General features: G+C 34.1%; 2 protein-coding genes across 6 annotated transcripts; both read right to left on the minus strand.

The window, feature by feature from the left end:
• Positions 1 to 1075: 1075 nt before the first annotated feature.
• LOC121988609 (nucleolin 2-like) lies at positions 1076 to 4558 on the minus strand. 2 transcript variants are annotated; one of them, XM_042542130.1, is made up of 8 exons: positions 4427 to 4558; positions 3310 to 3387; positions 3138 to 3205; positions 2932 to 3046; positions 2669 to 2757; positions 2405 to 2489; positions 2235 to 2325; positions 1076 to 2134 (listed from the first exon to the last, which is right to left on the minus strand). In XM_042542130.1, exons 1-8 carry the CDS (start codon positions 4538 to 4540, stop codon positions 2022 to 2024), a joined length of 753 nt encoding a protein of 250 aa, XP_042398064.1. In that variant the 5' UTR covers positions 4541 to 4558; the 3' UTR covers positions 1076 to 2021. The 2 variants fall into 2 exon arrangements, with proteins under 2 accessions (XP_042398064.1, XP_042398065.1); XM_042542131.1 differs by having other exon boundaries at positions 1076 to 2145.
• Positions 4559 to 4569: 11 nt separating this feature from the next.
• On the minus strand, positions 4570 to 11303 carry LOC121988608 (plant-specific TFIIB-related protein PTF2-like). 4 transcript variants are annotated; one of them, XM_042542126.1, is made up of 6 exons: positions 9786 to 11303; positions 8606 to 8655; positions 8305 to 8442; positions 7974 to 8091; positions 7609 to 7733; positions 4570 to 4671 (listed from the first exon to the last, which is right to left on the minus strand). In XM_042542126.1, the coding sequence occupies exons 1-3, from the start codon at positions 11284 to 11286 to the stop codon at positions 8416 to 8418; spliced, it is 1578 nt and encodes a 525-aa protein (XP_042398060.1). In that variant the 5' UTR covers positions 11287 to 11303; the 3' UTR covers positions 4570 to 4671; positions 7609 to 7733; positions 7974 to 8091; positions 8305 to 8415. The 4 variants fall into 4 exon arrangements, with proteins under 4 accessions (XP_042398060.1, XP_042398062.1, XP_042398061.1 ...); XM_042542127.1 differs by lacking the exon at positions 4570 to 4671 and adding an exon at positions 7443 to 7516; XM_042542128.1 differs by lacking the exon at positions 8606 to 8655.
• Positions 11304 to 15188: the final 3885 nt, after the last annotated feature.

The following is a 15188-nucleotide window of genomic DNA, read 5'->3' on the forward strand; positions in this document are numbered from 1 at the left end:
GAGGTCCGAGGAGAAACTCAGATATGGTTCGTGGATCTTGATCACCAAACCTCTCCGATAATAGGTATGGACTATTTCAATCTTCTCCGTTCTTTCTTCACTAAAACGAGCCCGAGATTTCGATTTACTCGTCCTTGCTATCGTTTCGGTTGTGATTTCCCTATGAAGTGCTTGTTTTCATAGTGTTTGGGTTGTTAGATATCTTATGCCGATGCATTTTTTTTGGAAAGATAGGTTCTTGGATTGGCGATTGATGTTAGGTTTGTGTGATCCTAACATCAAATTATGTTTTTTTTCCTTCCTTACCAGGCATTTTGTGAGCGATCTCGGTCCTGCTTGAGCACTGGATTTGTTGTTTCTGGACTCAAGAACAAGTGTCAAAGTTGAATTGTGAGATAGATTCTGAGTTATTTGTGGGTTCTTCTCTACAAGCCCTTGCCCAAGTTGTTGATATGGGGAAAACCTGATATTAGTTGCATCGTCGATTGAAGGACATTATTGGAGGATCATTCACTGCTTGGTTGGCTTGTAGCGCACCACTACTCTTGCCCTCTCATTCATTGAGATTGAAACTATGGCAGATTCTTCACTTCCTACTGCAAGTTTTCAGATGAATGTTGTGCCCGGTAGAGATGTGGAACTTGTTGTGTAACTTTTTTGGTTAAGTTCATTGTTACCGCTACAATATTATTGGCGATCACATAGCAATTGCTACTCACACAAATGTACAAGAACCATAATATTCGTTCTATTCTTGTGATAAGTAATGTCTTACTTTGTATTCATGATTTCGGCACACTTTGTTCACGATTAGCGATCTTGTAAATTGGATATGACGAGACAATGTGGTGCAAATAGTTTGAGCAAACACTTAGTTATTCTTAGCACTGCGTTTCCTTCAAAGGAGGGGATTATTCTCCGTTTGTCAGAAAGATTACACACTTTCAGAAATGTAATAGTTCATCGATACAATTGCACAACATTGGATTAGATCAATGAAGATATTTTGAAACTCACAATAAGATCATGTATTGAGGACGATGACAACATCACTATATTTTACAATGGAAGGATTTGCATACAAGATCAAAGTGAGAGTATCTCTCGAGTTAGTCAGATAGATTACAAACGTAAACTTTCAGAAATGTTATAGCTTTTAGAAATGACTTCTTGATGTCGGAAACTTACATCGTTGAGATGTTTATTATTTGCAACACTAGTAACATGTAGCAGTTCTAGAACTAGAACAGACGCTGTTACTAAAAGCTTGACTATAGAAATATGAAGTTATGTGAGGAGTACCATCCTCTGATCTCTGAGAAGAGGGAAAGCTCCAGAGTTGAAGCAAGAGGACGATGACAACATCACTATATTTTACAATGGAAGGATTTGCATATGTGATGTTACAGAGATGCAGTTATAGCTTTATAATGTTTATTTTTTCAAACATTTTGGCAGTTTAGAACTCTGGAAAGAACACGAGTTTGAAAATGAGATTTCCAGCAATTGTGAAATGTTCTATGATAAATTTGTTGAAAATTTATAATGGCAGGCAAGAGCTATTATTGGAAATCAACAATAACGATGACAAAAGCAATACCTTAGAACGTTTGCAAGGTCCTTGTGGATCAAACACAACGGAATCATCATCGATGGCAATGGTGACGGTGGTGTTGCTGAACCAACACAGGCCACCAGACAAAATTGATCTTCAGCGAAGATTCCAAATTTGACTAGTCGTCACCAAAAGTGGTCTTCTTTCCAGCAAAATGGTGAATTTATCAAAAATGCTGGGCACAGATGCATGAGATTATCCAAAGTGATTATACTTGTTCACAAACATGTACTAGGTGCCCCAGAACTTCGCTGCCTGAAAGGTGTACCACCGCAACCACAGCCCCTGCTGCCAAAGTCAGGTCCACTGCCACGGTCCACCACATTTGGCACTGTCTCTTCCTCCAAGTCTCCCGCCGCTTCTACCTCCACCATCCCTGCCACCACTCCAGCCACCATCACAATTATCAGCTCTCAGCTTCGCCTCTTCCACAGTTAATGTGCATCCTCCAAGATAAGAACCATTGAGCTGATACGCCTAGTTGAAACTTTCCTGATCCTTGAAGCCCATTATGCAATCCTGACACAAAACTTGAAAGTATAAAGAAAATTAAAGAGAGTTTCGTTAACTCAAATATATGTATGCCAGTCGAAACCAGATTGGATTAAAAGGAACAGACCCTTCGGGAGCTCCAGTTTCATAATCCTGGGAATGGAGATACGAGTAATCCCTCTGCATGAGCCAAAATGCTCCTCAAGAGAGCTCATGATCTGTACAAGTGCCGAGCATATCATTGTTTAACAACATTTGAAAGGAGAATACAAGATGCATTGAAATACAACAATATACCTGATCCTCTTCAAGTGACCTATCGAAGCCTTTCACAAATATGGTTTGACTTTGACCTTTGCTGCCCTTTTGGTAGTTATCCTTACTGCAAAAGAAAAAGAATAGATGCATCCTTTGAAATATTACAAAAAAAATGCTTTAGATGAACCTATTTGAAAATTTTCTTTTTTAATGATGTGCAAATATGACGACACTAAAAAAATTCATTCAAATTAGAATGCCTTTCCCCTTACGACCTTGACCAGATTTAGTTGAGAAACTTACCCACTCTGAGGGGTATAGGAACCTCTTTCACGGGTCACATCAAGTCTAACACCACGACCAAATAATTCATTGCCATTCAATTCGAGTGCCTACAGAAAGAAGTAAAGAAAAAAAAATAAATGAATTTTATAAAACAATTGAATCTCTGTTATTTGTCTGCACAATTTGAAAGAAGCTTTGCAATGGTTAAATTCTAATAGAGAGAAAAGGTCAAAAAGAAAGCTGATGACTGAAGCAGATTAAACAATTAAAAGATGATAAACCTGCTTAGCATTTTCCTCAGTAGCAAATTCAACATGGCCAAATCCCTTGAAGGTTCCATCTTCTGCTGTAGCCAAACGAACATCAACTTCCCCTACAGCCTTGAAGAATTCAGCTCTGAAAGAAAGAAAATCAAAATATTACATCACAAAAGTTTTATATATAATATAGAAGCATCATAGTAAATTTCATATAAAGTTGCACTTACACATCATCCTGTCCAACATCACAGGACAAGTTTCCAATAAATAGTGTTCGAGATCCAGGAGCTTGATTCTGAGTTGTAACAATTTTAAGATAATAAAGAATAAAAAAAAATCAGTTTGCCCTGACTATATGAACAGAAAAGGAACTAAAATTTTGTCCACAATCATACATACCATTTTCTTTTCAGACTTCGTAGCAGTTTGTTTTTCAGCACTAACCACAATAGCATCCTTCATCTCAACATCATTATCCTGCATTAGCAACAACACCATCTCATAGAAACAACTAACCAGATCCCCAAAACACCAAACAAAGCAGGTCACAGTCAGTGATGACAGTTGTGTCAAACATAACCTTGCTATTACTCAGCAATATGATTATGGATGACCAAAATTTAAGCAATTATATTGATGATACTAGTCAATCAGAGATTTTCAGACCCAAAAGTTGGAATCCTGGGTGTTTTAGGATCATGGCAGAACTTGAAATTCATCCTAGGGTATCGAATCAAGATGAGTGCTCATAAAATTAGTAGAGTTGAATGCAAAGAGGTTAAAACACCTGCCTTCTTGATTCTCCGTTAGCTAAATCTTCAGGACAGATAATTTTGGACATATTAGAAATTGCTTGATGTCAAATAAAGGAAAGCAAGTTTAACTTATCAAAATTTCACTGATTACTTGAATCATCAACTATTTTAACTCACCAGTGTGCAAGATCTAATAGGTCAAAAATAATTCAAACTAGATGGGCTGAATTGAACCAGACCTGAAGTAGAAAAATCCAACTATATGATGGATTGTGAATTTGTTCTAAAGTAGTATACATTTATAGGGTGTAAAAAAAAATCAATGATGCAATAAAAAAGAACAAAAAGTGATGAGTCCTCTAGGCCATGCTTCCTATGAGGGAAGGAAACAACTTTGAAAGAATAGGGTAAAGAAGAAAAATTTATAAGATAGGTTTCCTGGTTTGATTCTCCTTAATGCAAAGAAAACTTTGCTTTATGATTGGATTTCTAACACAAACTAAGTTCAGTAGTACTAGATAATGCAAGAGATGTCAATTCCAATGCACTGCTAGCATATCTCAGCACCATTCATCATTGGGATGTGCAAAACAGTTCGACACTATTGATCATCTGGCCATCTTTCCCACACATGCTCTAAGATTGCCCTATGTGGAAATGTTTAATAGGTAGTTCTGATACACAAAGTCACATAATTGCCATTTGATCAAAGGGCATATATATGCTGATGCATGCATGTATCGACTATTTTTCAAAACTACCTTCTTTGGAGTCTTAAGTGGCTTCTCATCTTCACTTTCCTCATCAAAAGATCCCTCAGATGAGTCAGTCACATAATTGCCATGTAAACAAAGGGCGTACATATGCTCATGCATGTACCTACTACTTCTCAAAACTACCTTCTTTGGAGTCTTAAGTGGCTTCTCAAGTTCTCATCTTCACTTTCCTCATCAAAAAATTCCTCAAATGAATCAGAGCGATTGCTCTTTGTAGATGCTCAAGTCGCCTAGCAATATTAAAGAACAAAGTATATTAACCATGTGAGGCACAACAAGATAAGTCGTGAAAATTTGGATAACTGAATATATGATTAAAAATAGAAGAGCTAGAATTATTTTCTTAGCTTGCTAACTGTTGGTTGCTACTCGGAAAGCCTAGAGGTTCCACTGTACAAAAATTTTGTACAAAGGTCTGAACCTTTTCCTAGCTACCATGTGTTCTTTTAAATTAAATTTTGGATCGCCTGCGGAACTTAACACGTTTGATCCAAAACTTAATCTATTCGTTCTTTTAGGTTTTGACTTGGGTCTCCTGCGAAACTTAACACGTTCAACCCAAATCACCTTAAGTTATTAATTCCATTAAATATTAATTTCCATAATTGGTTCCCAGTACTGACGTGGCGAGGCACATGGCCTTCTTGGATATGAGAGCAACCACCACCGACTAGACAAAACCTTTTATGGAAAGCTAATATTTAATTTCCTAAAATAACTTTAGGTTAACCGAAAAGAACAATCAAATCACAAGGATAAAGAAAACAAAAGAACACAACATCGAAAAACATATTCGAAATACTAGAATCGCATGCCTCTTGTATTTGGTATTATTTCCAAAAATAACTAGTATGATGCGGAAAGAAAAATTACTAGTTATACCTTTTAGAAAGACCTCTTGATCTTCTACCGTATTCCTCTTCTAACCTCGGACGTTGTGTGGGCAACGATCTTCCGAGATGAGAAACCACCAAAGCACCTTCTTCTCCTTTCTTCAAGTTTCGGCCAAGCACTATGCTTCCAAGAGATGAAGATCTTTTTCCACCAATCAAGCTCGAGGGATGTAAGCTTTCTCTCCTTCTTCTCCAAGCTAAAATCCGCCACCACTTGATCTTGATGAGGAAGAGAGGTCCGGCCACAAGATGGAGAGAAGAGAAAGGAAGAGGCCGGCCACCAAGGAGGAAAAGAGAGGAGAAAATAATAGAGGTTGTTCACCATGAAGCCTTCTCTACCCCTCTTTTATAATCCTTGGTCTTGGCAAATAAGGAAATTTAATTAAAACTTCCTTAATTCTTTTTCATGAAAAGGAAAAATTTATTTTAATTAAAATAATTTTTCTTCTCATTATAACATGGCCGGCCACTTATTTCCTCAAATCAAGGAGAGTTTTAATTAAACAAGAATTAAAACTTCCTAATTTTTTTCTGTAAATTTATAAAAATTTCTCCAATAATTTTATCCCTTCATGATTGGTTTATAAAAGGAAATTTAATAAATTAAAATCTTTCTTTTAAACATGTGGATAAAAAGAAAGTTATCTCTAAAAATTAAAATCTCTTTCAATCTACAAATAAGGAAAGATATCAAATCTTTTCTTAATCTTTTGTAGAAACTTATAAAAGAGAATATTTAATTTTTAAACTCTCTTTAAATCATGAATATGTTTAAAAGGAAAGTTTTCTTAAAATTTAAAATCCTCCTTTAATCAACAAATAAGGAAAGATTTCAAATTTTAAACTCTCTTTTAATCATGTAGATGATTTACAAATAAGGAAAGTTTTTACCAAAAATTAAAAACATCCTTTTAAACTACAAATAAGGAAAGAGATTAATCTCTTCTCTTAATCTTTTGTAGAAAGTTATAAAAGGATATTTTAATTTTTTAACTCTCTTTTAAAATCATGATATCCACATAAGAAATAATTTTAATAAAAATCCTTTTAATATTCTAGTGGCCGACCACCCAAGCTTGGGACCCAAGCTTTGGCCGGCCACCTACATAACTCATCCACTTGGACTTGGCCGGCCCTAGCTTGGCCGGCCCCATTGGATGGGTAAGAAGGTGGGTATGCGGTGGGTATAAATCTCTATATACTAGAGGCTACGATAGGGACCGAGAGGAGGAATTGGTTTTGGTCTCCCGATGCATCCCGTGTTCGCCCGAACATAACTTAATTTCATCAATAATAATTCATTCCACTAAAGAACTATTATTGAACTATCGCATCAATCCCAAATTACATTTGGGCTCCTTCTTATTATGAGTGTGTTAGTCTCCCGTGTTTAAGATAACAATGTCCATTAATTAAGTGAGTTACTGACAACTCACTTAATTAATATCTAGCTCCAAAGTAGTACCACTCAACTTCATTATCATGTCGAACTAAGTCCACCTATGGGGTTTACATGACAATTATGAGCTCCTCTCTGCAACACTAGATCACTTTGGCAGCAGTTTCCTTCTATAATCAACAACACACACTATAAGTGATATCATTTCCCAACTTATCGGGCTTATTGATTCATCGAACTAAATCTCACCCATTGATAAATTAAAGAAATAAATATCAAATATATGTGCTTGTTATTATATTAGGATTAAGAGCACACACTTCCATAATAACTGAGGTCTTTGTTTCTTTATAAAGTCAGTATAAAAGAAACGACCTCTAATGGTCCTACTCAATACACTCTAAGTGTACTAGTGTAATTATATAGTTAAGATAAACTAATACCTAATTACACTACGACCTTCCAATGGTTTGTTCCTTTCCATTTATGGTCGTGAGCTACTGTTTATAATTTATAAGGTACTGATAACATGATCCTCTGTGTGTGACACCACACACCATGTTATCTACAATATAAATTAATTGAACAACTACATTTATCATAAATGTAGATATTTGACCAATGTGATTCTTATTTCTAGATAAATGTTTATACCAAAAGCTAGGCTTTTAGTATACACTCTAACACTAACAGCATATATGGCTGAAAATATATGAAGTCTAGAGTTACCTTCTTAGCTTGTTGCTGTTTTGAAGGTTCACATATGTGTGAAAATTTGGATAACTGAATATATGATTAAAAATAGAAAAGCTAGAATTATTTTCTTAGCTTGCTAACAGCATATATGGCTGAAAATATATGAAGTCTAGAGTTACCTTCTTAGCTTGTTGCTGTTTTGAAGGTTCATCATATGTACTTTCTTCAGAGCTATCATCCTCATCATCTTCCTTACTGCTACAGTCTTAGCAACAGGTTTGGCTTTTGAAGATGGGACAGAATCCTAAAGGAGAAAAGGTATCAAGATCCACAAGAATGTAAATGGAATACATAAACTTTAATCATCAAGCAAAATCCAAAAACAAAAAAGGAACACAATGTGCATATTCAACTTAGTGAATTGATACACATATTCTAGCAGCCAAACAAAAGATAACACTTGGCTTAACTTTCAACACCGTACATGATCTTCATAGCTTGTTTGCGAGATACATGACTGAAAAGAGAGGAAGTCTAGAGTTACCTCTTATAGCTTGTTGCTGTTCAGAAGGTTCATCATCTGAATTTTCTCCAGAGCTATCATCCTCATCTTCCTCACTACTGCTGTTCTCTTTTTTGACAGTCTTAGCAACAGATTTGGTCTTTGAAGATAGGACAATCATAAAACAGAAAAGGTATTAAGATCCACATAATGTAAATGGAATCCACAAACTTCAATCGTCAAACAAAACCAGAAAATCACAAAAAGAAACACAACGAGCATATTCAACTCAGCAATGTTGTACACAGAATCTAGCAGCTTGTTGACAGCATGACAGCATAGATGTTTGAAAAGATAGAAAGTCAAGAGTTACCTTCTTATCTTGTTGCCATTTTGAATGTTCATTGTCTGAACTTTCTTCAGAGCTATCATCATCATCTTCCTCACTACTGCTGCACTCTTTGTTGACAGTCTTGGCAACAGGTTAGGCCTTTGAAGATGGGACAGAATCCTAAAGTAGAAAAAGGTATCAAGATCCACTATAATGTAAATGAAATACACAAACTTTAATCATCAGACAAAACCCAAAAACCAAAAAAAGGAGCACAATGTGCACATTCAACTCAGCAAGGTTGCACACAGAATCTAGCAGTTAAACAAAAGATAACACTTACCATAACTTTCAACTTCTTCGGTTGTAGCTTTGACAAACAAGTCTGGGCATCTTCATTGTTCCAGCAGATGTTGATCAAAACAAAAAATGAACAAATATATAAATTTATATATATGAAATGATAAAATCACTATTTTAGAATGAAATTCCATGATTTTTTTGAAAGAAAAGGGGAACAATCTCTCTCATCTTCCTCGCAAGCCAATAAGCATGTTAAATGAGATAATCATGCTATGAAGCTTCTCACACCCATCTCTTTCGTTCCCTCATCACTGTCACCCTGGAAACTCATAAGCATGTAGGAGTATGCAGAATTGATTTATCAAAACATGAACAAATTTCAATCCAAACTAGAACTTTCATTTGTAAGTTTTCAAATAAAAATAAAACCAAACTAAAGCCATGAGATTTACAAATGAAATGAGAATGTTCAGCCCTGGTTCTTTTTAAAATGACAAACAAAATTTTTATCTATTTTGATATGATATAAAACAGCCTTAGATGCAAATATTAATATAAATATATTTGCAGATATTTACACTGTATAATTCCTATTCATGCATTCATCTGCATTTCAAATTGTTTATCCTATATCACAGAAGGAACACTATGTAGAATAATGTGCATGTACACCAAGGGGGAACAAATCTGTAGCCCAGGGGAAATTCCAGTTGGGAAACACATCTAAGAATGTTAAATGCAACATAAGTTTCATGTATGTTTCTACTTCAAATGTTCTAGTTCAGTAATCAAAAAAGTTGAAAAGATCAATTTTTTACAATTTATAGAGAAAGGAGAAAAATGCTTGAAAAATTCAGTAAAAACAATCAAATGAAACTTCAGATAAAAAACAACACAAAAAACATATCAGATATTTGCTTAATTGAGAAATCGACAAAGTAAATTGGCCATTCATAATAAGTTCTCAGGTTTATAGTGTCTCTTTACAGAATTGTTGGTACAAATATATCATGATAAAACAAAATTAAATCACACTGACAAAAATCACTAACAAAATTTTGTTTCTGTATCAAAATAGAAGTAATATTCAAAAAAATAATTGGCAAAATGAATTCAACGACCTTTGACTCTTCAAATCTGTCAATGCATGATCTGTTTGGTGTTTCATAACTCTGCCTACAAACAGAATACATGCAAGTCGAGCAATCTTTTATACTGACCTTGCTCTATTTCATCCTCCTCCACTCGATGAAGCAGCAAAAGCTCAATTATGCAGTCTTCCCAATCAAGCTTATCCTCACATTGCTTCTTTGTTCTTCTCCTCTTCCTGCCCACCCTCTCTTCCACAACACAATCCTCCACCTTGACGCCTCCAGCGGAATTTTGCTTGGTTCCAAATGTTTTCATAATCTTTTGAATCCGTTGTTTAGCAGCTTCTATCTTAGCTCTCCTGAATCTCCTGGATTGCACACCAGCAACAAAAGACGGGGGCAGAGCATAAAAGCCCACATCACGTTCCAAGACCTGCTCCAGCGTCAATTTATTTTCTCTGTCCCACCTCCCCTCCCAAGCATCTTGAAGTGCCCTGGTCTCCAATATCTCTCTCCTCGTCCTTTTTGATCGGTCCTTATCAAACCCTCCAATTGCTTTAAGGTGATCAATTCTTTCCAAGACTTTATCGTAGGCACTTGATATGCACTCCCCTGACAGTTTAGCATACGCAAAATTGTCACAGTTTGCAGTACAATCTTGTTCTTCACCGATCTTGAAGTACTTAGATTCGTCCTCGTTGTCCTTTCTCAAAGCACCGGAAAAGGCATCGAAACCAAAGCCAATATCCACAGAACGGTCCGATTTTGATTTCCTCTCCATCAAGCGAATCAGCAAAGGGGCATTTAGCGTTAGGTTTTGGAGTGTGACGTCCTTCCCCCATGGAAGCAAGGATCTTGCAACCCTAATGAGGGTCTCCGTTAGCTCCTTGAGCCGGAGCTTGCTTGTGGTTACCCCAGCAGGAATCCCCTCCGCAATCTCCTCCACGGAAGCTTTAACCCCGTTAGCATCCGCCACAAAGGCGAGGACCGCAGCAACCAGCGGAAGCGGCTGGCGCCCAGTTGTGAGGAACCATTTGGTGGCGCAGTTGAGAAGGAATTGCCCTTGGCCGATTAACTCTTTCGATTTCTCAGGATCCAGCCCCTTGAAGCTCTGGCAGGTATTAACCACGCGATCGAGGGCAGCAGCAATATTGAACTCCGGGAGCGAGGGAAGGCGAAGATGCTGCACGACACGGGTGACCATGTGACCAACGTCACAGGCATCACGGCCTACAGCGTCGGCCGCCTCAGTAAGGGAGGTAGGGATGCGGTGGCGTCGCGCGACGATGTAGGAGCAGGCAGCGATGAGGTCGCTGAACCACTGGCCGTCGCCAAAGGAGCCGTCAGTGGCTTCGGAGATGAGGTCCGAAACATCGGTCGCTCGAAGGGAGGAGAGGCCGAGGGCAGAGGTAAGATCCTCTATTTGGGATCGAGCGCGGTGGAGCTTCCGCTGGCGGTAGTCAAAATCGGTGATGTTGTGGAGGAAGCCAGTAGCCTGGCCGTCAGAGGTGAAGGCCTGGTGGCGGAACTCGTCGGTGGAGACTACGCAGCCGCAGGAGCAACAGACACAGGCGCCTGAGTCCGGATCCACCACGGTATCGTCTTCCCCGCAGCTCAAACAGATCGCCATGGCCGCCCACAAGATCGCTCCGCGAAGGATAGGTATTTCGTCCGTTTAAATAGCACGATTTTTACGAAAGTAAATTTTTTTCCCTATTTTTGCGAAAGGTAAATATTTCCCCCTAAAATAATTCATTACCTATTTTAACCTAAAGTTAAAAAAAAATCAGTTTGTTCATATTTAAATAAATTTGCATACCTGGCGGGTCGACCATTTGGTTGGGTAGGACAGGTTGATCTAATCCAAAGCGGGTTACTAATTAGATAGGTTAATTCATGGGCGTATATATATATATATATATATAAATTTAAAAATATATGAAGTTGTATATTAAATATTTAAAATTATGGTTAAAATAAATGTAGTGGAGATTTATTTTCATTGATAATTTTAATTTTTTTACTAGTCAAATTATATTTAGGGAGTAATTTTAAATTTTTTTAGATTTAATTAATATTTTTTATTTTTTTTATTTTTAATAGATTAAAGTTTATATCATTTTTGTTTTTTTTACTCCTATTAAATTTAATTGATATTTTTAATTTTTTTACAATTAAAATTACATTTGGTTGATAATTTATTTTTATTTTTTTATTAAAATTTAATTAGTCATTTTTAACTTTTTACTGTTAAAAATTTAATTTATTAATCAAAATTAAGTTTGGTTAATAAATTAAAAATATTTATAAGTTATATTTAAGGGTTAATAACTTTAAGCCACCCTGAATTTTATAGCGAGTTACATTTTGCCCCCCTCTATTTAAAAAACTACACTCAACCCCCTTTGACATGAAGTAAAAAAAAGAAAAAAAAATAAATGACTAAAATAACCCTAACCTAAATTAGATTTTTAAGAAGAAAATGAAAAAAATAAAAAAAAATCTCATAAGATCATTGAAAGCTTAATCTTAACTAAATCTGATTTATATATAGGTCTAAAATTTCACTTGTTTCTAGAAAAAATATCTTCACAAAATTCATACATGCACCAGTATAAATTTACATCCTTCGTGTTGGCCCTGGGACGGGTTGGCGGGGGTGCTAGGGCGAGCACATTCGCCTTTTTCTTATACCACAATACATGCACCAGTATAAACAACAGAAAAACAACAACTCTAAAAGTGTTAATCAATCAAAAACTCATTTTACCAAATAAAAAAGAGCTAAAATTCTAAATTAATGAATCAAAATTAAATGAAGATGGAACAAAATTTATCATTAAAAAAATAAAATGAAGACCCTTTGACGATTTAGAAAAAAAAGCACTCTTTTAATTTTTGTCCAAAGGTAAATTTTTATTTCAACGCAGCTAAAAATACTTTTCGTTTCAAAAAGATGTTTTGAAATGAAAATTTACTTTTGGGTAAAAATTAAAAGGATGATTTTTTTCTAAATCATAAATGGACTTCATTTTTTATTTTTAATGATAAATTTTGTTCTATTTTTATTTAATTTTGATTCATTAATTTAGAATTCAGAGTTACTATTTTTCTGTTATTTATGTTAGTACATATATGAATTTTATGAGGATATTTTTCTAGAAACAAGTGAGATTTTGAACTTATATATAAATTATGTTGAGTTAAGGTTAAGTTTTTAACGGTTTTATAAGATTTTTATTTTTATTTTTCATTTTCTTTTTAGAAGTCATTTAGATTAGGATTATTTTGATCATTTATTTTTTTACTTCATGTCAAGGGGGGTTGAGTGTAGTTTTTTAAATAGAGGGGTGCAAAATGTAACTCGCTATAAAATTCAGGGGGGCTTAAAGTTATTAACCCTATATTTAATTGATATTTTTTTATAAAAATTTAATATTACATTATTATTTTTTTCTAAATTTTATTTTTTTTCTATCTACTCCTTGTTATCATTTTTTAAAGATTTTATTTTTCTTTCCATTTTTTAATAATCCACCGTTGATGTTTATTAGCTAACTATTTTTAGTTAAATAAATTTTTTTAATAATTTATCAAAGTTAAAATTGATAAAAAGATAGTTTGATTTATGAAGCTCTCTCTAATACGAGATTCTAAGAAAAAGCCTATTTTACATAATGACTATATCTAGTACTCAGAACCTATTTTTTATGTTACATACAATAATTTTACTGTTGTGTCAAGACTTTCTTTCCTCAAAGTTAAAATTGATTGATATTTTTTTAAATAGCAATTAAAATGCATATTAATAATACTATAATAAGTTATTACTCGTTTCCAAATTAGTTAACATAAATATTTTTAATTTTTAAATTTTACTAATAAAAAAATAAAGTTTGACACAAGATAAAGTTATTGTTACGTGGCATAATTTGTCACTACTTCCAATTGTATAAATTATAATTTGACAATATATGAAATTGCTCTTTTAAATTTTACTAATAAAATTAAATGTCGCCCCCGGACATGGTTGAGTTGGCTAATGCAGAATTGATATTGCTACAATGGACAAGGGTTGAATCTCAGTAAAGCCGAGAAAAATGCTCTTCCCACGTGGTCAACTACAACTTCTCGATTTACTTCCGAGCCATATTGGGCTGCTAGGGGTGGCAACTTCTACTTTTTTTACTATAACTAATAAAATTTAACATCTCTAATAATATTTATTTTAAAAAAATATTAAAGCCTTATTTTTTCTGCCTAGGGTCTCAAGAAGGGTTGAGACAGCCCTAGTCTGCTACCAAGACTCTCACAGACCCCTTTCAAGAACTCTGACATGAGGTAGGACCTACCTCCGGCTTCCATCTAATCTCCGGCGGGAGGCGAAGCTTAAGGTGATCTCGGTGCTGCGGACCATGGAGGCGAAGCTGCGTCGTTGGTGTCGGCGCTTGCTCTGGCGATGAAAATGTTTAGAGAAACGAGCCTGACGATGGCAGTGACTGCGGCGAGCCAGACGATGGAGGCGACGACGACGAACCCGACGATGGCGGCGAGGGTGGCGAGGGAATTCAGGGAAATGAGGGCGCCGCCGGCGACAACGAGGTCAATTAAATAGCACGATTTTTATTAAAATAATTTTTTTACCTATATATATATTATTAAACTAGTCCTTAAATTTTTTTTTTATATTTATATTTTAAAAATTTTAAATCTCTAATAAAAATGAAAAACCTTTTAAAAATATTTTTTATATTTTATTTTTAATATTTAATTATAAGAAAATAACAAAATTAATAAAAGAAAAAAAAATTATTCTATACAGAACTTTTATATGAAAGTCATTAACGATATTAAAAATCTAAAATATATATATTTTTTACCTAATTAAAGTAAAAAATCAGTTTTTTCATATTTAAATAAGTTTATTAATGCTTAATGCTTATAAGGAACTTAAATTTTTAATATTATATATATATATATATATATATATATATAAACTAGTTCTTAAATTTTTTTATATTTATATTTTTTAAATTTTAAATGTGTAATAAAAATAAAAAAACTTTTAAAATATGTTTTTATATTTAATTATAAGAAAATAACAAAATTAATAAAAGAAAAAAATAAAAAATTTATTCTATGCAGAACTTTTATATGAAAGTCATTACCGATATTAAAAACCTAAAATATATATCAAATTAATATTGTTCACTTTCATATGATCTTCTTAATTTGTTTATATATATTTTCTATTAATAAGTTTTGATAAAAAATAATTTATCATTTTTCTAAAGAATTCAATTTTATTCTAAATTTACTATGAATGAGTATTCAATTAATTCGGTATATAAATTAATAAATTAATTAAAAATCGATTTAATATTTATTAACCGAATTGAATAATCAAAGTTTTAATAAAACTGGATTAACCGAATTAAATTAAAAATAGATTATATTAGTTAACATAGAATTAACCGATTTTGTTTTAAAAAATAATAAAATTATACAAAATTAATAACAAATTAACCGAAT

This window comes from Zingiber officinale, chromosome 6B (assembly GCF_018446385.1).
Source record: "Zingiber officinale cultivar Zhangliang chromosome 6B, Zo_v1.1, whole genome shotgun sequence".
Lineage (NCBI taxonomy): Eukaryota > Viridiplantae > Streptophyta > Magnoliopsida > Zingiberales > Zingiberaceae > Zingiber > Zingiber officinale.

What these genes read in the sequence shown, in the direction of transcription:
- LOC121988608 (XM_042542126.1), bottom strand. Translation starts at nt 11,286, where the DNA reads ATGGCGATCTGTTTGAGCTGCGGGGAAGACGATACCGTGGTGGATCCG. An exon ending in GGAGGATGAAATAGAGCAAG is followed by an intron (nt 8,656 to 9,785) that starts GTCAGTATAAAA and finishes GGAACAATGAAG; the next exon opens with ATGCCCAGACTTGTTTGTCA. An exon ending in CGAAGAAGTTGAAAGTTATG is followed by an intron (nt 8,443 to 8,605) that starts GTAAGTGTTATC and finishes TTTCTACTTTAG; the next exon opens with GATTCTGTCCCATCTTCAAA.
- LOC121988609 (XM_042542130.1), bottom strand. Translation starts at nt 4,540, where the DNA reads ATGCATGAGCATATGTACGCCCTTTGTTTACATGGCAATTATGTGACT. An exon ending in CGAAGTCTGAAAAGAAAATG is followed by an intron (nt 3,206 to 3,309) that starts GTATGTATGATT and finishes GTTACAACTCAG; the next exon opens with AATCAAGCTCCTGGATCTCG. An exon ending in TCCTATACCCCTCAGAGTGG is followed by an intron (nt 2,490 to 2,668) that starts GTAAGTTTCTCA and finishes TTTCTTTTGCAG; the next exon opens with TAAGGATAACTACCAAAAGG.